This window comes from Bufo gargarizans, chromosome 2 (assembly GCF_014858855.1).
Source record: "Bufo gargarizans isolate SCDJY-AF-19 chromosome 2, ASM1485885v1, whole genome shotgun sequence".
Taxonomy (NCBI): Eukaryota; Metazoa; Chordata; class Amphibia; order Anura; family Bufonidae; genus Bufo; species Bufo gargarizans.
The window spans coordinates 152,179,539-152,206,994 of NC_058081.1; the positions used below are offsets into that span (position 1 = coordinate 152,179,539).

Consider the following 27,456-nt stretch of genomic DNA (forward strand, 5'->3'; position numbering starts at 1 on the left):
AAAAAAAAAACTCTTCCTCTTCCAGATCCAGAGGAAGAGGCTCATCATGACTTCTTGCAGATTAGGTCACGAGAGACGGGTGGTAAATCAGTCATTAGATTATCCAGATCATGTGCTCTTTGTGGATGGATCGAGGTATGGCCAGGATGGCAGGTACTACACAGGTTGGGCAGTGGTGACCAAACATGACACTAAAAAAGCATAATGCTTACCACCACACATGTCTGCCCAAAAAGCAGAGCTAAGGGCTCTGGAGATGGCTTGCATATACATGTGGAATTATATACATAACAAAAAAGTGTGAAACAACTGAAAATATGTAATATTCTAGGTTCTTTAAAGTAGCCACCTTTTGCTTTGATTACTGCTTTGCACACTCTTGGCATTCTCTTGATGAGCTTCAAGAGGTAGTCACCTGAAATGGTTTTCACTTCACAGGTATGCCCTGTCAGGTTTAATAAGGGGGATTTCTTGCCTTATAAATGGGGTTGGGACCATCAGTTGCGTTGTGGAGAAGTCAGGTGGATACACAGCTGATAGTCCTACTGAATAGACTGTTAGAATTTGTATTATGGCAAGAAAAAAAAGCAGCTAAGTAAAGAAAAACAAGTGGCCATCATTACTTTAAGAAATGAAGGTCAGTCAGTCCGAAAAATTGGGAAAACTTTGAAAGTTTCACAAGTGCAGTCACAAAAACCATCAAGCGCTACAAAGAAACTGGCTCACATGCGGACCGCCCCAGGAAAGGAAGACCAAGAGTCACCTCTGCTGCGGTTAACAGCAGCTCAGATTAGAGACCAGGTCAATGCCACACAGAGTTCTAGCAGCAGACACATCTCTAGAACAACTGCTAAGAGGAGACTGTGTGAATCAGGCCTTCATGGTAGAATATCTGCTAGGAAACCACTGCTAAGGACAGGCAACAAGCAGAAGAGACTTGTTTGGGCTAAAGAACACAAGGAATGGACATTGGACCAGTGGAGATCTGTGCTTTGGTCTGATGAGTCCAAATTTGAGATCTTTGGTTCAAACCACCGTGTCTTTGTGTGACGCAGAAAAGGTGAACGGATGGACTCTACATGCCTGGTTCCCACCGTGAAGCATGGAGGAGGAGGTGTGATGGTGGGGGGGGGGGGGGGGTGACACTGTTGGGGATTTATTCAAAATTGAAGGCATACTGAACCAGCATGGCTACCACAGCATCTTGCAGCGGCATGCTATTCCATCCGGTTTGCGTTTAATTGGACCATCATTTATTTTTCAACAGGACAATGACCCCCAAACACACCTCCAGGCTGTGTAGGAGCTATTTGACCATGAAGGAGAGTGATGGGGTGCTGCGCCAGATGACCTGGCCTCCACAGTCACCGGACCTGAACCCAATCGAGATGGTTTGGGGTGACCTGGACCGCAGAGTGAAGGCAAAAGGGCCAACAAGTGCCAAGCATCTCCGGGAACTCCTTCCAGACTGTTGGAAGACCATTTCAGGTGACTACCTCTTGAAGCTCATCAAGAGAATGCCAAGAGTGTGCAAAGCAGTAATCAAAGCAAAAGGTGGCTACTTTGAAGAACCTAGAATATGACATAGTTTCAGTTGTTTCATACTTTTCTGATAAGTATATAATTCCACATGTGTTAATTCATAGTTTTGATGCCTTCAGTGTGAATCTACAATTTTCATAGTCATGAGAATAAAGAAAAAACTTTTTGAATGAGAAGGTGTGTCCAAACTTTTGGTCTGTACTGTATGCAGATTGAAAAGCAGCCAACATTTACGCTGATTCCCAGTATAGCCCATTACTATAGGCCCATTTGGAAGCCAGAGACTTCCTGACCGTTTCAGGTAAACCTATTAAAATGGGGAAGCAGTAAGGTCTCTTATGGAAGCCCTAATGTTGCCAACTTGAGTGGCGGTAATAAAAAAAGGTCACTGTAAAACAGACTCCGAGGAGGCAAAGGGAAAAGCCGAGGCAGATCAGGAGGCAACAATGGCTGCCAAATTGCCTAGGCAGACCCCTGCCTTAGGCTGCTTTCACACTAGCGTTCGGGTTTCCGTTCGTGAGCTCCGTTTGAAGGAGCTCACGAGCGGACCCGAACGCAGCCGTCCAGCCCTGATGCAGTCTGAATGGAGGCGGATCCGCTCAGACTGCATCAGTCTGGCGGCGTTCAGCCTCCGCTCCGCTTGCCTCCGCACGGACAGGCGGACAGCTGAACGCTGCTTGCAGCGTTCGGGTGTCCGCCTGGCCGTGCGGAGGCGTGCGGATCCGTTCAGACTTACAATGTAAGTCAATGGGAACGGATCCGCTTGAAGATGTCACCATATGGCTCAATCTTCAAGCGGATCCGTCCCCCATTGACTTTACATTGAAAGTCTGAACGGATCCGCGCAGGCTACTTGCGCACTTGCGAATTTTTTTAAAGTTATTAATGCAGACGGATCCGTACTGAACGGAGCCTCCGTCTGCATTAATATGAGCGGATCCGTTCAGAACGGATCCGCCCGAACGCTAGTGTGAAAGTAGCCTTAGTGGACACAGCTCAGGTCCTGAAATAACTCCTCCTGTCTTCTTGGAAGTTCTTAAAGAGGACCTTTCATCAATATAATTTTATTTAAATGACCCCCCTACCTAATAGTCCGGCATCCACTGATGTTCCCCCCTTTTTTTTTTTTTCAAATCGACCCCCGAATCTTGAAATAACAGCCTTTTTCTTCTGCTGCAGCGTCTGTCAATCAGACGCTTTTTTGTAGGGGGCGTTGCTCAAGTCTTTTCTTTGCTATTCTCCTTGGCTGAGAGCGCAGCCAATCGCAGCGCTCTCTCTCAGCCAGGGAGAAGGAGCTCAAGTTCTCGCGAGAATCGCGAGAACTTGAGCTTCCTAACATCCGGGTTCCAGCGCCATCTTGGATTCCCCTGACGAGGATCGCGGCGGGTGAGGAAGCAGCGCAACGAGCGGCAGGGTAAGTATTAGAATATACCCCTAGACATAAGGGGTATATTCTAATACTTACCCTGCCGCTCGTTGCGCTGCTTCCTCACCCGCCGCGATCCTCGTCAGGGGAATCCAAGATGGCGCTGGAACCCGGATGTTAGGAAGCTCAAGTTCTCGCGATTCTCGCGAGAACTTGAGCTCCTTCTCCCTGGCTGAGAGAGAGCGCTGCGATTGGCTGCGCTCTCAGCCAAGGAGAATAGCAAAGAAAAGACTTGAGCAACGCCCCCTACAAAAAAGCGTCTGATTGACAGACGCTGCAGCAGAAGAAAAAGGCTGTTATTTCAAGATTTGGGGGTCGATTTGAAAAAAAAAAAAAAGGGGGAACATCAGTGGATGCCGGACTATTAGGTAGGGGGGTCATTTAAATAAAATTATATTGATGAAAGGTCCTCTTTAAAGGGAGCCTGTCATCAACTGTATGCTGCCCATGCTAACGGCAGTATAAAGTAGAGACAGGAGAGTTGATTTCAGAGGTCTGTCATTTATAAGTAAAAAGTGGTTGCCGAGAACCAACATCACAATCATTGCAGACTAGGCCTGGAAGAGAGTCCCGGCCACCTGAGAAGAGTCATGGTTATTCATGAATTCCTGCTCTCGCTGATGATTGACAGTCTTCTACCTAGTTTTCGCCTGCTGTCCCCGCAGGTGGGCGGGAAATGCAGGAGATTATGACTTACTATGACTCTTAAGTAGATTTGACTCTTTTCCGGGCCTGTGCTGCAATGATTATTATGATGGTTCTCAGCTAAAATTGTCATTTCTGTCACTAATGCATGCTTCCCTCAGTGAGGTCAGCATAAAGTGGATGACAGGTTCCCTTTAAGACCTCACAGAACCAGGTGGGGAAGGAGGAAAGGGACTTATGGGGGAGATGGCACTCCACACTTGACACTGGCACATGAAGAGGGGTGGGGGTGGGGGAGGGGGGGGGGGGGAGAGGGAAGAGGCACTTGATACTGGCACATGATTTGGGAGGGCATGTATGGGGACACTTGTATTAGTACTAGTATTATCAGGGGTATTATCTGATTCTGTAGAATAGCATTGGGGAGCACAGAGGCACAGTATTGGGAGTGATAGGATGATTTGTCCAGAAGATGGGAGGATGATGGAAAAGTAGTAAACTAAAATTTTTTTGATCATTAGGGATAGGTGAGAATCTGACTTCCTATTGTATAAGTCCATTACGAGGGAGTCTATCCAATAGGGATAGGTTGTCTCCAAAGTGGTGAAACAACCAACAGGTACAATGGAACAGATTGTAGAACCTACTTCGATTAGGGACAGCGTTAGGCCAATTGAAATGGCTTCAAAGGGGGGACTGATAGAGATGTGGTCATCATTCTTGACCAAGTAAGATGGCCCTCAAGATCCTCCAGCTCTCAGCTAAAGCCTTATTCACAAGTTCCAAGAGGACCCTCTTCCCTGATGTGTCATATATGGTGTATGCTGTAATGCTGTTAGAGTGAAGCCATTACAATATGGCACTTGGACTTAGATGTTTACATAGTTTGCATACCAGAGTTAGTAAAACAATGCACAATGCGCATATGCCAAGTGTTAGATCTTTTCTTATTATTGTATTCTCGCTAATGAAACAATGCAACGAGCCTCAGGGGGGATGCCCCTTCTGATGTCCTTATACACTGCCTTGAATAAAGAGGAAACTGCTTTGACCCTTGCCTGGTGTCAGTGTGGGTTCTTCCATGCATGTAAAATACTAGGATCAGAACAATTTGGAGCATTAGAGCAACGTAATTAGCCCCGATTGGGGGTCTCCTTAACAGGTCTAATAACAGACCGAAACTCTCGGGAACACAATGTGGCTAATATACTCTTTCTACTCCTGGATATAAACAACACATTATGGAAAACGAATTGATGAGAATACTTTTTTCTGACCATTAAAAATAAATGCATATTTTTAAACTGGAGTGCAGTGAAAGTGGCCTAAAGCAGGTTTTCCAGGATTTTTATATTGCTGACCTATGTTTTTATTTTATTTAAATTTATTTTTTAATATTCAGAAATCATTTATCCACTTGGGTAATGTTCCTCACCTCCAGTCCTAGGGGCCCAATGAGTGGAGGACCACTGAACTAGGATTTGTGGAGGAGACTCTACAGCGCGTTGTTGGCTCCTGTCTTTTAAATCTAACTTGAAGACCAGGCTTAGATTTAGCCAGGCCCACTGTATCGATTCAAGCAAAAGTATGATAAAAGTACATAAAAAAAAACAAAAAAAAAAAAAAAACACACAACACACTTACTTGGTCCATGTGAGTACTTGTCTTTTGTTCTTCGTTTGCAAACAAAGCAGAAGAGGGAAGACAAATGGCTGAATATAACCAAAGGTGGTGGTAAGAAAGGCCTCTCATGATAAGCCATAATGAAATGGTAGCGCTGGTACTTCCACACTATGTTTGAAATGGACTTCACTTGGAAGTACACATTGCTAAAATAAAATGAAGAACACACAGAAAAAGCAGACCACATTATTTCTTGCGAAAGTCAAAGTATCATGACAAAATTACCTATATATTATGCGAACACGTAGACAGGCATGGTTTAAACGCAGTGCGCATGCCCCGGCCAAGCAATGGATAGCGCAGGCGCGGGATTCGGCTGCAGAGAAGGAGGACGCAAAGGAAGAGCGGGGCGGGCAGAGGAAGAGGCTGGGGCGGGGATATGGCGAAAAGAGGCAGAAAAGCCTGGGCTCCAACAAGATGAACCCCGCCCTGGGCACTTGCGATCCCTTGAATAAAAGTCAGTTTTTGCCTTAGGGGAACTTCAGAAGCACACATCAAAGGTACCATTAGAATCATAGACTGCTATGCTAGAGCGCTATGTAAGCGGTCTATAAGGTCACAATCTGGTGACAGACTCCCTTTAAATAATAATAAAAAAATATAAAAAATAAATAAAAAAAGACAGTCCTTCAATTCTATAGGGGGAATATCTGAAGTCAGTTTTGCTTGAGTCTGCATTGGCGTACTTTATGCAACATTTATCAAATGTCCCATGTTTGAATGTTTGATAAATTAGTCTCATCCTTAAACCTAACACTTGTCTAGAAAAGCTGCAGCAGTTTTCCTACTCCACCCTCCTACTGATGTGAGATTGAGACTTTTTTGCGGCAAATTTTTAAAGGGAACCTGTCATCAACTTTATGCTGACCTGACTGAGAGCAGCATAAATTAGTGACAGAAATGCTGATCTCAGCGGTGTGTCACTCATGAGGTAAAAGTGGTTGCCGAAAACCAGCATCATCATAATCATTACAGCCCAGGCCTGGAAAATAGTCAAATCTACCTGAGAAGAGTCCTGGTTATTCCTAGTCTCCTGCTCTCTCACCCATCTGCTGATGATTGGCAGTTCTCTCCTAGAGAGAAATGGAGAAAACTAGGTAGAAGACTGTCAGCCATCAGCAGGAGAGCAGGAAGTCATGAATAACCAGGACTCTTCTCAGGGGGCCAGGACTCTCTTCCAGGCCCAGTCTGCAAGGATTGTGATGTTTATTTTCGGCAACCACTTACTTTTAAAAATCAGACCGCTGAAATCAACTTACCTGTCTACTATTCTGTCGTTAGTATGGGCAGCATAAAGTTGATGACTGGTTCCCTTTTGAAACTCATTAACATACCTAACCACACCCACTTTCCCACCCCCATGTCTAAACTGGAGTGAGTGGTGTAAAAATGCAAAAAGTCACAATATTTTTATGCAAATCAGCCCAAAAAAGGTTGCAAAAGCCCCATTTTGCAACTTTTTGAATTCAGAAATTCTGGAATTGAAGGCATGATAAATCAGGACCAAAGATTTTATCTAAATAATATTTGTTCAGTCATTACTAGGGATGACAACTTGTGTTTCAAGTTCGGCGTACAACATTCGGGTTATCTAAAAATTCCGTTCTGGATTCTGCTACCGCGGACTATAACTTATGGGTCATGCAAATGACCTTGGTTTTGGTCTGCATCCAATCCGCAGGGGTGCAGAGCGTCACAGAGCCACCAATCAACTGGTAATGGCTTATCCTGAGGATACATCATCACTTAGCAAAAGCTGGACAATCCCTTTAACATAGGGTGATCAGTTTAAACATGCCTATCTTCAATACAGTGTTGATGGGTCGAAACAGCTAACCAGACCCCTTTAAATTGCAACAGGATTTCAAAATATATGCAGTTTGGTGAAATTATGAACTTTTACATTTTGCTGTTGCACTAGGCTCCATGGCAATACAATTTTTCCTGAAAAATGTTACCGGAGAGAGACCCGATATGTCGTTATATAGCATATTATTAGCATTCAGCATTAAATACATAAGCACAAATTACTTACTTAAAAAATGCTATGAGAAGATTCACCATAATGATATATTGCATGAAGAGGTAGACAGCTTGAAGAAAAGGAGTCAGCCATGTTCCAGCAGCACATAGTTCTTTCACCTCAGAGTTTTCGGCACAAACTATATAAAAAGAACAAATATAAATAAATAAATATTCCCCCACTACTTTACAGACACATAGAAAGTATTCCCTTTGTAAATACCAGATAAATAATATGGAAAAAAATTTCACTGTATCAGCTTTAGGAAAAGTGTGGGGGGGGGGGGGGTGACTGCTGGGACCCCCAGAGATCCTGAGAACTAAAGGCTTTGAAGTTTCCTGGAGCGGCAGAGCACACGTTAGTCCCATTCACTTCTATGGGACTGATGGAGCGCTATCTACATCACTCCCACACAAGCAAAAAAGTGGTGAACCAACATGGGCATTAACGCTCCATTCGGAGAGGGGCAAAGGGACTGCCCATTCTCTGAATCTGCTGCGATCAGATGTATCCTTTTGATAGGTGACAAATACTTTCCTCGGTATATCCCCTCATATGACTAAAAAATGGCCACAATTAAAGCTTTTTGTTGGGTTGTTGATGAATTTTTGTAGAGTTTTAGCTTGCGATTTTGCCCAGTTGTGCACTGATACAGTGAGGGGACAGTGGACATAACTTAGCCGCACAAATTATTGGTTATAATGTGATGAGGTTTAGACAATGGCCTCCTGCTCTTATACTTGGCTTAAAAAAAACAAAAAAATAAAAACACATAAAATAAGTGCAAAAGTGGAGCTGCTGCCGATCATAACCAATCAGCTTTCATTTTTTAAAGAGCCTCGGAATAACGAGATCTAGACTTTGGTTGCTCCACTTTTCCCTGCACTAGTTTCTATAAACCTTCATCAATATCTAATAAGGATAATTACATCTTATACACAAAATAGCATATTTTACCATCTATTTCATAAGCATACACTTCACCAAACATCATCCAATAAGGCTGAAAAACTATATTCCTAGCAAGGGTCCAACTTGGTGCTTCATACGGATAAAGAATTGCCTGTCTTGGAACACCATAACTCAAGAGTACGACGGCCATAATGACGACAATGTAGAACATATTCGCAACCTGTTGATAAAAAAAAAGAGCAGAGTATAACTTCATGATAACCATAGAAACGCCATTGACTTGTGCCACACTAAAGACGTACCATTTTGCCAATCATCATTACATATGGTCCTGCTTGTTGATTGACAGCCAGAAAATCCAGTAATCTGACATACCAGAAAATGATATTCAGACAATATGTCAGTCTTCCAGCAAGAAAAACAGGATCATCAAAAGCATCTTTGGCGTCTCCTCCGTTATTGTCTGTTGGGGTTTCCGAGGTATAGTTATAAGCTCCAAGTCTCAACCCGCATCCGACGAAGAACGTAATGATAGCAATTGTATCTGTGATATTAAAATAGTCCCCAAACCACACCTTTATCTTCTGATTAATTTTCCCAGCTTCAGACATAAAAATCTGCAATAAAAAGACCTCTTTAGTTACAAAATATGTTTATATAGCAGTTTCTAGAAAATCTAAATGACAACCAATATAACCGCCATTACAGTTGTTAAGTGTTTGCCACCTTACCAGTTCACTGACTCTTCAACATGCAAGTTACCATGTGAAGCTTCACAGCAACACAATACTGCGTATACGAGAAGAGTTATAACTGGTAGTGAACAAAAAAATACAGTAAACCATATATCCCCAAGTAAATATATGGATCAAGTAATTAAACTATAAAAATAATCATCATCAAGATCTATAATGCCCGCCCATGTGCCCAGGCCCCTCACAGAGGTTGTACTTACCCCGCTCCCCGGCACCAGCGTCTCTTCTCATACCGGCACGGCCGCCGCATCTCTCCGCTGCACGGATGAAAACAGAGAGGCAGCCAATAGCATGCTGTTACTGTTACCAGCCTCCCTACCATCACCCGCGATGCTAGGGAGGGTGGTCACGGTTGCAGCCTTCTATTGACCGTTTTTTCTTGTCGCCAGATGTTTTGATCCGGGCGATGGGGAGATGCAGCGATGGCCGTGCAGGGATCCGGAGAGACACAGGTGCTGGGGACCAGGTAAGTATTGTCTATAGGGAGGGTCCGGGCATTGTGGGGGGTATTCGTACTATTGTGGATAACCCCTTTACCTTTTGTGTCCGAAAAAGCTGGATTTTCACAAGATATTTCTGGTAACTTATGTATCTAAACATTTATACAGTAGTATTTTCTTGGGAAAAAAAGGATTGCGCTGCAGGAGAGTATGTTTAAAAGTCCAAAAATTATATATGTGTTCTATTGTCTATGGAAATCTTCAGTAGTATTTTCTTGCAAAATCGATTGCTTTTTTATTTGGGACCCTACTAGTAAGAATGAGCGAATCAAATTTGGATGAAACATCCGAAGTCGATTTGCATAATACTCTGTTTGAAAACTGTACGGAGCGAGCGCTCCGTACAGTATTAGAATGTATTGGCTCCTGTGAGTTATTACTTTGCGAAGTCTTGCGAGACTTCGTGTAATAAATTCATAAATCGATTTCTACTGTAAAAAAACTCCAGACACCACTTGGAACCAAACCAGAGTTGAGGAAATGTTTTTTTTACAGTAGAAATTGATTTATTATGCAAAGTCTTGCGAGACTTCGCAAAGTAATAACTCCGGCTCACAGGAGCCAATACATTCTAATACTGTACGGAGTGCTCGCTCTGTACAGTATTCAAACAAAGTATTATGCAAATCGACTTCGGATGTTTTACTCGTCCCTACCTACTACACATTCATAAAAACAAAAAGAAAAAAAAAGAAAAAACACAACCTCTCGTATTTTTTCAATCGCCGAGGTAAAAATGTAGGCAATGACAATCCACTCTTGGGCAGAAGGCAATGGCTCCAGCTTAACAAGAACCACAAATGTGAAAAGCATGAGAAATGCCAAATAGAACAGCTGAAAGAGAAAATAAATAATGACCGTTAATAATAACGTTGTTAGGATGTCACATGGTTTCAAATGGCAAATAAAAGGTGCAGCCCTGTAATCAGAAGTAATCTGCACGCACCATGTACACTGTACAGGAACCCTGCCAGGCATTACTACAGGTAAAACAGAATTATTCTGGAGATCCAAAGATGAGGCAGCCCGACAAGTATTCAGTGAAATAAAGACTTCTTACATGCAATGTTTCAGGCCTGTTTAACTGGGCCTTTCTCAAGCACAGTGGCATACAACAGTGCTAGAATATAGAACAGATAAAGAGAGAAAAAGAGAAAAAGAAATAAAAAAAAGAGAAAAAGAAATAAAAAAGGAGAAAAAGAAATAAAAAAGGAGAAAAAGAAATAAAAAAGGAGAAAAAGAAATAAAAAAGGAGAAAAAGAAATAAAAAAGGAGAAAAAGAAATAAGAGAAAAATAAAAATAAAAAAAAAAGAGAAAAAGAAATAAATAAAAAAAAAAGAGAAAGAAATAAAGAGAAAAAACACATTGGGTGACATTTACTAAGCATGTTGCAACAGAATTATGCCGAAAAATGCACCAAAAAGAATGGCATTTTGATTTGCGCCAAATATTGTATATCAACTGTTTTCTCCAGAATTTTCACCATAAAGAATGCATCACGCCAGAAACAAGTTAAATGTCAAAGTGGGCGTGGCTATCAAATTGGCAGACCATTAAGCCCACTTATGTGGTGGTGTTTTGTGTAAAAAGTCACATTTATGAAAAGAAAAACAAACCCGTGGTGGGAACAAGGGACAGGTAAGTTAATACAGGAAGCATTTATTTCCATCTTACATAAAGGAGCTAAACAGGGTTGTCAGTAAATTGACATTCAACAAAAATGTCAGAGTCTGAGACAAAAGTTGCAATTTACCACTAGAAATGTTGCAAATATGCTTCAAAAGTTGCAAGTTCGGTCTGGTAGGGTTGGCTGAAAGGGCGCATTTCTGCTTTAAAAAGTCACATTTTAGTGCCATTGGCGGTAAAATGTTGTAAATCGAGAAAAATAGGCAGATAATCAAGTTTATATTTTAAAAAAAAGTCTCATTTTAAAGTATAACTGTCATATATATTTTTGGGGAGTATTGGATTGTGGCGATTAATATCTCCTTGGTGGCCCTATTTCAACTTTTCACTGTGTATTCAATTACCCCTTAATTCCACATTTTTGTTCCCTGTACTGCCTATTTTTACCTGTGCTTAAAATAGGGTTGCTATGCATGGTCCGTCTATCTGTTGATAGACGGAGCACGCAGCGTGCAGGGTCAGATTACTGACAGCCAGGGACTGTAAGTAAATGATTAGAGCCAGGTCCTCTCCAGCAGCTGATAACAGTGCCTGGGCTGTGTGCACTTCTCCCTGTCCCTGTGCTTGGCAGACGCTCCCTCACTCAGCAGACTGGGACAATGCAGAGTTGGAGCAGCGCAGACCAGGGAAGGGAGATCTGCCATCTGCTCAGTGTATAAATGAAAGCAACATGTGGTAAGAGGACCCCTTTGTGCTGCAGGAGATTAACCCTTTAGGGGGGAGGGCTCTGGTTACTGACACTTTTGGGGGGCTATTGTTACTGGCTAGTGAGGGCAGGCGGGATTAGCCTCAGGGTGAGGGCAGTGGCGGCCATCTTAACTGAATAGTGAAATTGCAGTTTTATGCAGGCTGGTTGCTGAGGGCTGAATCTTATTAAATATGGGGTAAGTCAGTCTAATAGTAACTGATTCTGGAATATCATGTTATTAGTAACTACATATATGAAAATTGAAATTAGGGTCTAAATGTGACAGTTATCCTTTAAAGGTGACCCACGCCTTTTGATAAAAATGCTAACCAAATCTCCACTTCTGATTTGGTTAGCATTTTTAGGCACAAATTACATTATTGATAAATGTCCCCCATTATACTCCAGAGTGTTCCCTCCCTAAACATAAAGGGGCCACAGTAAGACCGTAATATTTCTCTGCACCTCAACATTGTGTATACATGGACTGATCGCCACGATACGGGTTTTACTCATTTGTACTATCCCGTTTGTAAGGTATCCTGCAACCTACTTTGGTCAAAGGCTCGCTTTAGTTCTGAGAGGTCAGTTCATCTATTTAGCAGCACAGTAAGTTACTCTTTAGTCTGCAGAACAACCCGATCCAGCGTAACGAGATGCATAAGGGACCAGAGAGCCCCTTTAGACAATACCAGATTGTGCAAAGGAAATCTCATATTCCCACGGAGAAATGCATTGTTGTGCATCCAGAGGACAGCAGCCTAAAAAACACTAAAAATCCACTAATTCAGAAAATAAAGAAGAAAACAGTGAAGCCGTCATGTCTACTGGAGTCAGCCTGAGCGTGGGAGCACATGTGAAAATGGGAACCAGGAGCCACCCGTACAGAGCATCAGTCTGGGTGCTATACTGAAAAGGTTTAAAACTTGCATGGCAAAATCCTGAAGCCAGCAGGATATCAAGTATTTAAAGGGGTAGTCTGGAGTGCAGCATCGGAAATTTCCAGCAAAACCGTTCAAGCCAGAGGACATCGTTTGCATATGAAAAGAGATGATAAATATACTAGGAAGTAAAAAATCTTGACAACAAAAATATAATAGTTTACAGCAACAGTCATACTTACCGTGTTAAACCAAAATTTCACGATTGGCGCATGATAGAATGCATAGAATTTCTGGGTAATGGGAAGCCGACGGGTTTTTGTTTGAGTCTCAATTTCAGTCTTCACATCTGTATGGTCGAAAGCCTGAACTTCCTTAAAGACATTCTGAAGATGAAATAGTTTATACATTAAATCTGTATTGTAATAAAAATGTAAACCACCCTTTGTCTTTGGTATCAAACATGCAAGACATAAAAAAAAATAAAATAAAAAAAACACGAAAAAAAAAAAATTTTGTTTGCAAACGAAAACGACATGGCTACTGTATTGCCAGCAGTACATACTGTAATTCTGCATGGCTGCTGCAATATTCACCCTTCCAACAACACTGTTGCCGGTGGCTCCCACTAGCATCTTTCTGCTCCCGCTCAGCGGGTACAGCTGCCAGAGACTAGTCCCAAGGGCCAACTCAGTTCCCTGCCAGTTAGTTCCTACTCTGCTCTCTTAAGGCATGCGTGCTCTCCTATGCAGAGTGTGCATGGCCTAATTGGTCCCTTGCCAATGGCTGCATTCTGTGGGTTATTTAAGACGCCTTCCCCTATGGCATGAGCAATAAGGGGTCAGCTTTTCTAGACCCGTGAAAGTGCGTCAGTGTGTTGTGCTAACCTTCTGTGACCCACTTATGCCAGTTTACTGGATTAACACTGTACTGCCTGACTTGACTCCTGCATCACTTCCGTACTAACCATGTGCATCCTTGCCCTGACCTTCTGCCCAATTACCGGATTGAATGAACTCTGTCTACCCCAACATCGCTGTCATCTATCCCACACAGCCCCCGTTGGACGGCAGTAGCCGTATTGTGCCCGCAAACGGCGGGTCGGCAATCAACGGCTGCCGGCTGTGTGCACCCCGCATCATGGATGCGGACTCATTCACTTGAATGGGTCCGCAATTCCGGAGATGCGGAACGGAGTCACGGAACGGAACACCGGAAGCACTACGGAGTGCTTCCGTGGTGTTTCTTTCCGTTGTTTCGCACTGCAAATAAATAGGACATATCATTTTTTTTGCGGTGAGGACAGACCACGGACCCATTCAAGTTGAATGGGTCCGGCCCGCTGCACGGATGTTGCCCTATGCATGCGGCCTAATAGGTGAAGTGCAGGGGGCCAGGCGACACCCTTAGGAGAAGTGACAAGTCAAATCGGTTTACCAGGTGGGTCTACACATGCTGCGTTACAGCTGTAAGTCTATGAGAATTTAGAAACGTAGTACAAATGTGTTTTTCTTTTGACAAAAGCCTTTCTTCCAATTAGGGTGCCTTATTTTTGGGCTAATAACACTTTTTTAATTGAAACAGGCTATGGTAGTTTAATTTGGCAGTTTTAAACATACCCTTCTCTGCAGGGAAAATAAAAACGCATGCAAAAAGTAATTTAAAATGCATTAAAATGTATGAACAAAAAACGTCAACAATAAAACACCACGAAAAACCATGATATTTAAAAGGCATTTATTTATCAGCAAAAGGTACCAAACCATATCTGTGTGTGAAGGAAGAGTCCTTTGGATCAACATCCACAGTGATTTCAATGACAGTCCACAACCAGATAGACACATCTAGCCAAGTGTGAAATATACTGGCAACCACCTAATGCGTATAGGCAATGCAGCAAGAATTTCAAAGCCTCATACATACCATTGGAATATTTTCCGGTAGATTCTGAAAGTTATTTTCGCTGTCATCCATTGCCATTTGATGGGCATCCTGAGATTGTGGTATATGGGACATTTCTGCCTTTGTTTTATATTCAAGCATGAGAATAGTAGGAGGGACCAAAATACTCAGAATCACCTAAAATTTAGTAAAAAGAAAAAAAAGTCAAAATGACTTAATTATTAAAGTGCACATGGTTTGCCCATGGTTATATTAATAATCACACAGTGTAATAGAAGCATACTAAGCTTATAAAGCAAAGGACTGACAAAATTGACTAGATCAGTTTTTTTTTATATATATAAAAATAAAAAGCTACAAATAAGGCTACTTTCACACTAGCGTTCGGGCGGATCCGTTCAGAACGGATCCGCCCATAATAATGCAGACGGAGGCTCCGTTCAGTACGGATCCGTCTGCATTATTTTAGCAAAAAAAAGCTAAGTGTGGAAATAGCCTGGGACGGATCCGTCCAGACTTTCAATGTAAAGTCAATGGGGGACGGATCCGCTTGAAGATTGAGCCACATTGTGGCATCTTCAAACGGATCCGTCCCCATTGACTTACATTGTAAGTCTGGACGGATCCGCACGCCTCCGCACGGCCAGGCGGACACCCGAACGCTGCAAGCAGCGTTCAGCTGTCCGCCTGTCCGTGCGGAGGCGAGCGGAGCGGAGGCTGAACGCCACCAGACTGATGCAGTCTGAGCGGATCCGCCTCCATTCAGACTGCATCAGGGGTGGACGGCTGCGTTCGGGTCCGCTCGTGAGCTCCTTCAAACGGAGCTCACGAACGGAATACCGAACGCTAGTGTGAAAGCAGCCTAACACATCAGCAATAACAGATAGACTATAAGGGTGCATTCACATGACCGTATGTATTTTGCGGTTCACAAAATGCGCATCCGCAAAAAATACAGATGGCGGCCGTGTGACTCCCGTGTCTTTTTTGTAGGACTAAGGAACGGACATACGAATGCAGATACAAACTAAAAATACAGCTGTGTGAATGGGGCTTAAAGGGAACCTGCCACCTGGATTTTGGGTATAGAGCTGAGGACATGGGCTGCTAGATGGCCGCTAGCACATCCGCAATAGCTAGTCCCCATAGCTCTGTGTGCTTTTATTGTGTCAAAAAACGATTTAATAGATATGCAAATGAACCTTAGATGAGTTCGGTCTCCTCCATGCTTCATAAATGAGTCCAGCACCTCCCCGCATCCTCCAAATCTCCTCCTTGCTCCCCAACGTCACAAAGCTAGAGCGCCAAAATCTCGCGATGCATGAGCTAGCGCATGCGCAGTTCGTTCCCTGAGGCTGATGCCAGCACAGGAAAGGAACACTGTCGACACTGCGCATGCGCTAGCTTGCGCTTCGCAAGATTACGGCGCTCTAGCTTTGTGACAGCGGGGAGCAAGGAGGAGATTTGGAGGATGAGGGGCGGTGCTGGGCTCCGGAAATATTAGTATCTCTCTCTCTCTCTCTACATCTCAATATCTATATATAGTTGTTTTTTTTTTACACAATAAAAGCACACACATCTATGGGGACTGGATACTGCAGATGTGCTAGCGGCCATCTAGCAACCCATGTCCTCAGCGCTATACACAAAATCCCAGTGACAGGTTAAATAATTCATGTTTACACAAATTAACCCCGACTTGCATGCAGGCGCTGCAGGGTTCCATTCATTAGTGGTTGCCATTCACTTACATCGGGAACGAACTGCGCATGTGCTAGTTTACCTGTCAGTGCTCTGTCTAAATGAATGAAGAATGCTGATGACAAAAGCAGCTCCGGCACGCAGGTCAGAGGTCCTGCGTGTGAACATGAATTACTACTCATATTAAGCCATCGCTCATCAGTGCCGATGGCTCTAGTAATGCTCATTACTAGGCTGCATGCATGTGTTACCAGCACATGTGAAGGTAATAATAGTGACATAAGACTAAGATGCTCAACATATAACTATTTACATTAACAAAATAAAGACCAAATAACACATCATAACTTAAGAAAACATCATAAGGGGACATTCCCATGGTGGCTTGTTGAGCAGAAGTCTGGCACGGACAGCCACGCCAAAATTTTGCCAAAAGCCCGCTGGCAGCCACGTCCTCCCTGTATCCTATATATCTCAATGGGAGGCAGCGTTGAGGATTGCGGACCAGCAGCTTAAAGCCGCTGCTATGAAGGGACATGTCAACAAGTAGACCTAGCTGATAGTCTTACAAGATCAGCTGAAGCATCTATTTAGAGCAGGCATCTCAAACTCGCGGCCCTCCAGCTGTTGTAAAACTACAACTCCCACAATGCCCTGCTGTAGGCAGATACCTGTAGGCTGTCCGGGCATGCTGGGAGTTGTAGTTTTGCAACAGCTGGACGGCCACGAGTTTGAGATGTCTGATTTAGAGAGAGAAAGGACTTTGCGACCAAATGATTAGTCCCGATTAGTAAGCAGACCTAATTTATAATGTCTAAAGAAGGTCATAGGAATCTTCCGCCAGAGAAGCAGAAATGGCTCTTGAGCCACTGGAGGAGAAACTTGTTTCACCTGGTAACAGAAGATAATAGTAAATCTAATCTAGCGAGCAATAGCCTAATCCTTTATTTAACCCTGGTATTGTACAAGGAGATGGTCTAAATTACCACATTTCTTATAGCTGCTTCCAAGTAAGCTAAGAGACACCTATGCATATCCAGGTTATGACATTTCTGTTCTTATTCCAATGTAGGAGATTGGCAAAAGGAGGGAAGAGAAACTTTCTGCAGACAATAAAAGTTTGAAACTTTACTACTTTGGGCTAAGAATAGATCACACTAGATTTAAACCTCAAGGAGGCACCCCTGAGCAATGAGTTGGAGGAAGCCTAATGGCCCCTTTAACAAAACATTTAACCAAAGGCATTTCTGAAAGCTAAACGTCCACCGAAAGCTGCAATTTGAACCTTTAAGGTACTAATTTTTAGGCATTTAAGTCCTTTTTGTAAGAAATGCAGAACATCATCTGGGGATTACTCTGCTCCTATCCTTCTTTTGCAAAGGACAAAAAAAATATTCCAAGTTACAGACTTTCTGCTATGCAACAAGATAGTAATTACTCTATCAGAGAGTTGGGATGATGTACTGGTCCCTGATACAGAAGGTCTGGAACTGTTGGCAGAGTCCAGAATTCTCCCAAAGACAGTCTCAGTAGAAGTGGAAACCAGGAACTCTTTGGCCAGAATGGAGCAATCATTACTACTTGAGCTCTTTCCTCCACAATTTTCATAAGGCTCCATTCAGAATACGCAATACACCCGGTCGGCACCCCCATAGAACAGCCTATTGTCCGCAATTGCGGACAAGAATAGGACATGTTCTATTTTTTTCCGGAGCCGCGGACTGGAAGATCAGGGGCGCGCCCCGGAAATGCGGAGAGCACATAGTGTGCTCTCCGCATCCATTTCGTCCCCATAGAGAATGAATGGGCCCGCACCCATTCCAAAATTTGCAGAACGGATGTGGACCCATTATACAGACGTGGGAATGGAGCCTTAGGGTCCATTCACACATCCGCAATTTCGTTCCGCATTTTGCGGAACGGAATTGTGGACCCATTCATTCTTATGGGAATTGGGGACCCACAATTGCGGACAAGAATAGGCATATTCTATAGTGCCGGCAATGTGCGGTCCGCAAAATGCGGAACACACATTGCCGCTGTCTGTGTTTTGCGGATCCGCAAAACACGTTGCGGATGTGTGAAAGGAGCCTTCGAGTTCTTGGGATCAGAGAGAATGGGGGAAAAAAGCAGACAGAAGCCTCTGGGCCAATGTAGAGTGTGTCTACCCAAAGAGGTTGTTCCAGGGGAGAGATATAGTAGAAATGTACCTTTTTAGAGTCCATTCTCCCTTTTTTTTTTCCCATCGAGGTGGACCGCTGAAATAGACTCTCCCCCAAGCAAAAATGTATTTTTTTGTGCCCCATGCCGATTCAAGTAGACAAAAGTGGTCACATTGTCCAAAAGAATTTTCACATGGCATTTTAGGGCCAGAGGCTTCAGATTCTATCAGCTCTCAGATTATATGAACTCTGACTCAACGCCAGGTTCTCTGAACTGCAGTCTGGGCGGTACACGCTCGCCAACCCCAACTGAAAATGTTTTTTGATCAGCTGAGGGAATCCTTAAATAACTCAGTCTGAAGTCCCACACACAATTCTCAAATATTTGGGGAAATTTTTCTGAAGTCCAGAGTCGCCACGAAACAGACCAGATTCTGCAGATTCACCGTTGAACTAATAGTATCCATCTTTAATTTTTTGCAACATTTGAACTTCACAATCACTCTAAAAAGATTTGTTTGGTTTCCTTACGAGAAACAGAGGCGTAAAATCCCTGCTCACGTTGATCCAGAGACAAGGGAAGAATTACTTGTAAAACAGAAATTTCTGACTCCAATGCTACTTGACTTTGCCTTAGGGGAAGGTGGTGTAGACTAGAATTCTATGCGGTAACCTGACTGAACAGTATTTAAAACTAGCGGGAAGCGTTGGTAGATCCCCAGGCATGGTAAAATAAACCGGTATTATGGAGTCTGTCATCTTTTGGAGAAAACCTTCCTTTTAGAAAAGTGCCACTTTCCCCGAGGATTTACTTTTTTTCTGAGCCGGTTTTATGCCCTTGGTTACAAAAAGCTCTTCTCTGATGAACAAGATGGGATTCCGATACTTGACAAGTATGTAATCTAGAACAAAAAAAGTCTCTTGCCCTCACAAGCCATTTAACATAACCAACTTTTTGAACCCACATCACCAGACCTAGTCCTCAGCTAGGGCTGCAGTAAACGATTACTTGAGAAATAGAGTATTCTATTGATTATTTTTACGATTAATCGAGTACTCTAATAAGAAAAAAAGAATTAATAGACTGTTTTCCTTTATAAAAAAAAAATAAAAATTTTCAGACCCCCTGCCATCAGTCCCCAACACCCTTCGTTCCCTCCCGTGCGATCAGCCCAAGTGCATCAGTTCCCCCAGTGCCATCAGCTCCCCCCCCCCCATGCCATCAGCCCTGTTCCCCCGATGCCTTCAGTCCCCCCCCCCCAGTGCCATCAGCCGCTCCATGCCATCCATTGCCATGTCCCCCACTCCCCCAGTGCCATCAGATTAGCCCATCCATGCCATGTCCCCCTCACCCAGTGCTTCCATGCCATCTGTCCCCCTGCTCCAGCAACTCCATGCCATCCACCATGTCCCCCTCCCCCCAGTGCCATCTGCCCCTCCATGCCATGTTCCCCTCCCCCAGTGCCTTCACTGCCAGCTGTCCCCCTTCAGTGCCACCAGGCTGTCTGCCTTCAGTGCCATGTCCCCAGCACCAGTGAAATAAAATACTTACCTTTCTTGTGTCAGAATCCAGTGCAGTACAAGCCGGCGGGTGACCACGGAGCGGTGAATAATAGCAAGCACTTCACTCCCGCTCCATGGTCACATGACACAAACAAATCCTCGATGCAAAAAAATTTGCATTGAGAATTTTTTGTGTGTTGAATTACTCAATTCAATCGAGTAATCGTTTCAGCCTTATCCTCAGCCATACTGCGTTGCGAGTAGCATTATATAGGGCAGTAGATCTAGCTGATAGTCTTACAAGAAGTTATAGGCCCTCTTTAGTATTGGAAGAGAAGATGTGATTTTGTTGCTAAAAATACCTGTGACCAAATGATCCTCCAACTGATTTAACCACAGGGAGTGTCATCTGGCCGTGCAAGTTGCTGCTATGTCTGGTGTGAACATAGCCGTACCTGTTCCTCATGCATGCTTTAGCAGTCCTTTACATTTTTATTCCATGGGATCCTTTAAGAGCCTCATATCTACAAATGGTAGGGAAGACTTTTGTGGGCTGCATGCTACAGGGGCATCAATTTTTGAAGTTTTTTTCCCCATAGTTCCGTGTCCTCATTAGCAAAAGGATATTTGCATTTAAAAGGTCTTCGAGATCCCCGTCTTTTTCTTCTGGATCTTTCCATTCTTTAGTGATGAGTTCTCTTGCATTACTATGGATAGGTAAAACTCTCCTTCTCCTCTTTCAGAAGCTCTTACACCAAGGAACAGAGAAAGGGAACACTCACTCCACTGCCCAGACCTCCCAGAAACTCTGGAAAAGATGGAAGACTGAGTAGACTAGGAAAACGCCAACCCACGCTGGCAAAGCGCTTCCACATGTCCCGAGGGGCAGAAAACAATAACTAAAGTAAGAAGGAGAGAGTCTTTTATTTGGAGCTTTTAAGTTGATAGATATATATATATATATATATATATATATATATATATATATATATATATATATATATATATATATATAAAATAAAATCCAACAGTAATGTATTTTATATATATAAAATAAAATCCAAGCATATGGCTTTTAATATCACTCAGTGGGCTTTAGAGAAGGTTAAGGGCTCATGCACATAGCCGTTGTGTGGCCGTTCGGTGCATTGGGGACCACAATTTGGGGTTCCCAATGCACAGGCAATATCCGTGTGATAGCCAGGACGGATCCAGACCCATTCAACTTGAATGGGTCCGTGATCCGTCCGCACCGCAAAAAAATAGAACATGTTCTATTTTATTTTTTTTTTTTGCAGTGATGAGGCGCGGCCAGAAACACCACAGAAGCACTTTGTTCAAGTGAATGGGCCCGCATCCGTGATGCGGACTGCACACGGGCCGGTGCCCATGTATTGCAACCCCTGGGATATGGCTTATGGACCAAATCTGTCTAAAGATCATGCTGCACTGCAATGAATGGAACGAAAGCAAAAATAAATCAATCAAATGCAATTAATTCATTAGTAAATATTAAAAAGTAAATATTTGTGTACACCACCTTATACCAGGAATTCTTTCTCATGTTTAATCTTCCCATCCACATGTCGGACAGCAGCATTTGAGTACAAGTGTGTGCAACAAAATTGCGAAGTCGAGAAGATACAGCAAGCTTTAGGCAGGTGGAATTACTCCAATTTTTCAGTTCATATGTGAGAAGTTTCATTGCCATAGTTTCATTCTGCTTGAATGACTGATCTAGCAAGTCTACCGCCAGCTGTCCAAACTCACTGCAAAATAGTTTTAATAATTCAATCATAATAATTATAAAGTTATTAAAATAGGTACGTTTACAAAATTATACAATACTTGCATGATCAAAGTACATAAATAAGCAATATAAGTGAATGAATACTAAAGAAATATCAGATGTTTTCAATGGAGGAAATTCAGATTCTAAGATCACACCATTTATAGCTGGCTGCTAAAGTGCTAGTTTGACCACATGGCAGCTTGAACTCCTGACTGCTTCTCTCAGGAGCCAAAGCCTGTTCTGTGAACAATTTAGCAGCTTCACATTATGGAATTGTGGGAGTCTCTGAGATTTCCAGCAATGAAAATTTCTGATAGGTTTCTAGAAATCAAAAATGAGAAATTTGAATATCTTCTGGATAGGTTATCAATATCAGATCGGCGGGGGTCGGACACCTGGGACCCCTGCTGATAGGCTATTAGAAGAGGCAAGCACTGCAGTTATATTATGTAGAGCTCCAGCGAGCGCGGCGGCTCCCTAAAAACACTGATGTGATAATGATGACCTATCCTGAGGATAAGTCATCATTATCTTTCCCTGGATAACCATTGCACTACAAATCCATCAATATGGATCCATTACTACTACCTGTGTCTGTTACAACTGCTTCCATTCTTCTAGGAAAACCGATGCACCAACAATATAGAAGCAGAGCTCTTAATTGACAAATACAATTTCACCAAAAAGGTCCTCTAGCAAGGATTCAGATTCACCCTGGGTTCACACCTGAGCGTTTTACAGCGTGTTCAAACGCGCTGTAAAACGCCCGACGCTCAAACAAGTACTTGAGCTTCTTTGGGGCGTTTTGACGCGCGTTTGTGGCCATAGGACACTGCAGTCAATGACACAAACGCGCGTCAAACGCGCGTTTACTATTACAAAAAAACGTGCATAAAAACGCGCGACAAAAACGCGTGTAAAACGCGCGTTTGAGGAACGCTCAGGTGTGAACCCAGGGTCAGTGTTGTAATATGACTAAAGCGGTTCAACCAAGTTTAAAAATGATGCCCAATCTGTGATTACTGCGGTTCCCATTTTGCTGTCAGAACGGTGCGGCAGCTCAGACATGCCCACTGCTGCTCCAATTACTCTCGAAGGGACTGCCAAAGATTGACAAATGCAGCATTCATCTTAGGCAGTCCCATCCAGAATGAATACAGCCGCAGCATGCTCAACCTGATGCTCCATTCAAATGAGGAACAGGACACCCCTTCTTGAGATCAGTGGGGGCCCAGCGTTTCACTCTCCACCAAAAAGCTCCCCTATCCTGTCAAAGTTGTAGGAGGGTTGTATATAAGAAAGGCATAAACTTAACTTGAACATCTTATGGTACAAAATAATAGGAGCAGTTCCTAAAGTAAAGTCTAAAAAATACCTTGAATGTTCCTTCAATTCTTCTGATGCGTCATCCACAACATCACTCTGCTTTGCTTCATAAGCCATAGAGCGGCACAATTTACAGGCAACTAAAGCTTTAGCCATGGACTCCTCCCCATGCTGCCAGAAGAAAAGGGCCATCTTCTGCCTCTTCATCAGCACAGCCCAAACCAGGAGCTCATTAAAGGGGTAAGGAAAGCGCTTCATCTCCGGATCATCAATGTCCACAACCTCGTCTTTGATCCTTTTCTTTTTCCCCTCATCAGCTGAAGTATCTTGCTACACAATATAGAATAGATCCCAAATCATAACCAATAAGTATGTAACATAATATGACTCCTGACAGCAAGAATAAAATAGTAATAATTATACCGATTGATCAGGCAAAACTATGGGAAGTAAGGCAGACAATATTGAAAGGTAATGCGGGCACAATAGGAGGAAGTTACCAAATCTACGGCTGAATCTGGGGAAGATCAAGTCTTGATGCATCCCATTCTGCATTCTGATTTAATACAGATTAAGAAAAAACACAAATGTTATTTCATGTGTAATTTTCTGATAATGCTTTTCCCCAGCTCAGTACATGGACATGTTCTATAGTTTGCAGAACGGATATATGGATGCGGATGATATCAGTGTACTGGGTATCTTTTTTTTTTTTTTTTTTTTTTTTTTTGTAGGAATACAGAAATGAATGGGTCTGTGTGCTATCTGCAAAAAAAAAATGCAAAATTCAGGTGTGTGCACAAGGCCTAAGTGACATCCTACTCTCTGATAAAAACACAGGCCGGACAAAGAATCAACCTTACCTTTGGTTTATAAGGCTGTGCAGTTTTTATGAAGTGATTGTGTCTCATCTTCTCCTTTTTATCTGCTCTGCTTCCAAATGATTCATGGGTTTTCCGCATCTGCGGTGTATTGCTTGAAGTGTTTCTCCCAGAACGCTGTAAAATGAAATTGCAGTTATATGGCTGTTTTATAATAATTAGAAATTGAGTAACTTTAGGCTACGTACACAGAGCAGTGACTGATCCCGACTGATCCAGCAGAGCGCACTTAAAACTCTTTGCTGGATCAATGAGACTCAGTGGTGTACCTCTAATGGAGACAAACCACGCAGCTACTATGGGGTCCACGGCAGGAGTGGGCCCGCCAGTGGCAAGCTAGCTCTGCAGAGAAGATACCAGGTGGTGAAGAACCTGTGTGATGTCATGTGACCAGAGCAGGGAACAGAGCTCAGCAGTACAGAGAAGTGGTGAAGAACCTGTGTGATGTCATGTGACCAGAGCAGGTAATAGAGCTCAGCAATACAGAGAAGTGGTAAAGAACCTGCGTGATGTCATGTGACCAGAGCAGGTAATAGAGCTCAGCAATACAGAGAAGTGGTAAAGAACCTGCGTGATGTCATGTGACCAGAGCAGGTAATAGAGCTCAGCAGTACAGAGAAGTGGTAAAGAACCTGTGTGAGGTCATGTGACCAGAGCAGGTAATAGAGCTCAGCAATACAGAGAAGTGGTAAAGAACCTGCGTGATGTCATGTGACCAGAGCAGGTAATAGAGCTCAGCAATACAGAGAAGTGGTAAAGAACCTGCGTGATGTCATGTGACCAGAGCAGGTAATAGAGCTCAGCAGTACAGAGAAGTGGTAAAGAACCTGTGTGAGGTCATGTGACCAGAGCAGGAAGACAGAGCTCCGCAGTACAGAGAATTGGTGAAGAACCTGCGTGATGTCATGTGACCAGAGCAGGAAGACAGAGCTCCGCAGTACAGAGAAGTGGTGAAGAACCTGCGTGATGTCACTTGGTGCGGGAGCGGAGCTCCTGTGCTGGTGCTGTGGGTGAAGGAGAGATTTGTGGTTTCTCTTCCTCTAAAAGTTTTAATGTCCTGTGATAAACTGTAACATCCTAGAAATGACTGGATTTATAGTTCTCTCCCATTATATCGCTCCACAAGTAAACTCCACCGATGCCCTATAATAACAGTCTGGACATGCTGGGAGTTGTAGCTTTCTTCTCTTTTAACCCTGCCATGTCTTGTCCTCTAACTTCCAAGAAAAACAACCTGGTCATGATGAGACTTGTAGTTCTCTCATCACTATTATGATATTCTGCAACATCTGAGGTGCTTATTAGGCTTCGTTCACATCTGCACTAGTGAAGAATCCCTAGGGTGCATCTTATAGTCAGGTTCACCTGTCCCCTCTCCTGACATGTCTGCTTTAGTAACTACTTGCTTTCCCCATGTAGTATTTATTTTATGACTATGTTGTCTCATTCCTCTATTACTTCTACTAGAAGATTATGAGTGAATTGCCAAAGGTCTGCAATAAAAAGGTCCAAGTGAGTGTTACCAAAGGGCAACCAGGGGGGAGGGGAGCGGGGGTCCTTGCACAGTCTAACACTATCTATCCAATCAGTGCTACCAGACTGTGCAGTGACACTCGACCGCCCACTGGTAACACCCAATTAGTTCATTAACTTCTATTAGGAATATAGGACTATCAGCAGCAATGTGAAAAGATGCTCCAGATATTTTTACTAAAACTGAAAATGCAAGTAGTTACTAAAACAGCCATGTCAGGAGAGATGACAGTCTATCAGCCTATGGTAAGGAATAAGACACAAGACTTTGAGAAATGACGCTAGGCTATACCTACCCGATTTCCAGCATGAAGATTGTTGTAAATTATTCGAAAGCGCTTCTTTGTGTATGTGCACCTATAGGTGCCACCCATCAGATACTCAATGACAAGACCAACATCAATCAAAGTAATTTTATAGCCTGGTGGAAGATGACCCTAGAAGAAACAATGCAGTATTAACATTTTCTTAAACATCAGTACAAGTAATATCATTAACCCTTTCTACCCCGGACCAGTTTACACCCTCCTGCCCAGGCAGTTTTTTTGCAAATCTGACATGTGTCACTTTATGTAGTAGTAACTTTGGAACACTTACTTATGCAAGCCATTCTGAGATTGTTTTCTCATGCCACATTGTACTTCATGACAGTTGTAAATTTGAGTCAATATATTTCACCTTCATTTATGAAAAAAAATCGTAAATTTACCCAAAATTTTGGAAAAATTTGCAATTTTAAAAATTTTCATTTCTCTGCTTTTAAAAAAGAAATTGATACCTCATAAAATATTAGTTAAGATTCCCCATATGTCTACTTTATGTTGGCATCATTTTTTTTAAATGTATTTATTTATTTTTTTGGGACGTTAAAGGGCTTAGAAGTTTAAACGCAATTAAAATTTATAAGAAAATTTCAAAAAACCACTTTTTAGGGACCAGTTCAGTTCTAAAGCCAATTTGTGGGGCATACATAGTGGACACTAGGGATCGACCGATATTGATTTTTTAGGGCCGATACCGATAATTTGTGAACTTTCAGGCCGATAGCCGATAATTTATACCGATATTCTGGGAATTTTTATTTTTGAAATCTGCTGAAAATTAATGTTTATTGTTAATGTGTATTTTTTTTTTTGTAAATCTTTCTTTCATTTATATTTTGGTGTTTTTATTTTTGTAACTTTTTTTTTTTTTTTTTTTAACTAACTTTTAGCCCCCTTAGGGACTAGAACCCTTGTCCTATTCACCCTGATAGAGATCTATCAGGGTGAATAGGAGCTCACACTGTCCCTGCTGCCCTGTGCTTTGTGCACACAGCAGCATGGAGCTTACCATGGCAGCCAGGGCTTCAATAGCGTCCTGGCTGGCATGGTAACCGATCGGAGCCCCAGCATTACACTGCTGGGGCTCCGATCGGAGGAGCAGGGGAGATGGGATCGTGTGGGGGGGCGCACTGCGCCACCACTGCTTAATACTGGGGGGTTGGGGGGGCGCACTGCGCCACCAATGAAGATTAATCTATCATTTATTCATATACAGGAGGCGGGAGCTGGCTGCAGACTCACATAGCCGACTCCCGACCTCTATGAGCAGTAGCTGCGATCCGCGGCACCTGAGGAGTTAACTACCGCAGATCGCAGCTACTGCTCATAGAGGTCGGAAGCCGGCTATGTGATCCTGCAGCCAGCTCCCGCCTCCTGTATATGAATAAATGAGAGATTAAGCTTCATTGGTGGCGCAGTGGCCATAGCTCCTCCCCTCCTCTTGTCCCCTGTCCTTTCATTGGCGGCAGCAGCAGCACAGGGGGAGGAGACACTGCTTCCTTCTCCCCTGTGCTGCTGCTGAGGGAACACGGAGAGCGCTGTCAGCAGCACGATCTGTGTTCCCCATACGCTATCGGAATATCGGCAAAAT

General features: G+C 43.1%; 1 protein-coding gene across 3 annotated transcripts in view; it reads right to left on the reverse strand.

Annotated features, from left to right (window-relative positions):
* TRPM7 (transient receptor potential cation channel subfamily M member 7) overlaps positions 1-27,456 on the reverse strand; it is a 123,654-nt gene that overhangs the window by 32,165 nt on the left and 64,033 nt on the right. For all 3 annotated transcript variants that reach the window (XM_044279602.1, XM_044279601.1, XM_044279603.1), the window contains 11 exons: positions 25,839-25,979; positions 23,992-24,126; positions 23,178-23,458; positions 21,551-21,779; positions 14,666-14,821; positions 12,985-13,128; positions 10,192-10,320; positions 8,534-8,848; positions 8,277-8,451; positions 7,332-7,458; positions 5,258-5,442 (listed from right to left, as the gene is read on the reverse strand). In XM_044279602.1, the coding sequence (XP_044135537.1) occupies positions 5,258-5,442; positions 7,332-7,458; positions 8,277-8,451; positions 8,534-8,848; positions 10,192-10,320; positions 12,985-13,128; positions 14,666-14,821; positions 21,551-21,779; positions 23,178-23,458; positions 23,992-24,126; positions 25,839-25,979 (2,017 nt within the window). The remainder of the gene's footprint in view (positions 1-5,257; positions 5,443-7,331; positions 7,459-8,276; positions 8,452-8,533; positions 8,849-10,191; positions 10,321-12,984; positions 13,129-14,665; positions 14,822-21,550; positions 21,780-23,177; positions 23,459-23,991; positions 24,127-25,838; positions 25,980-27,456) is intronic.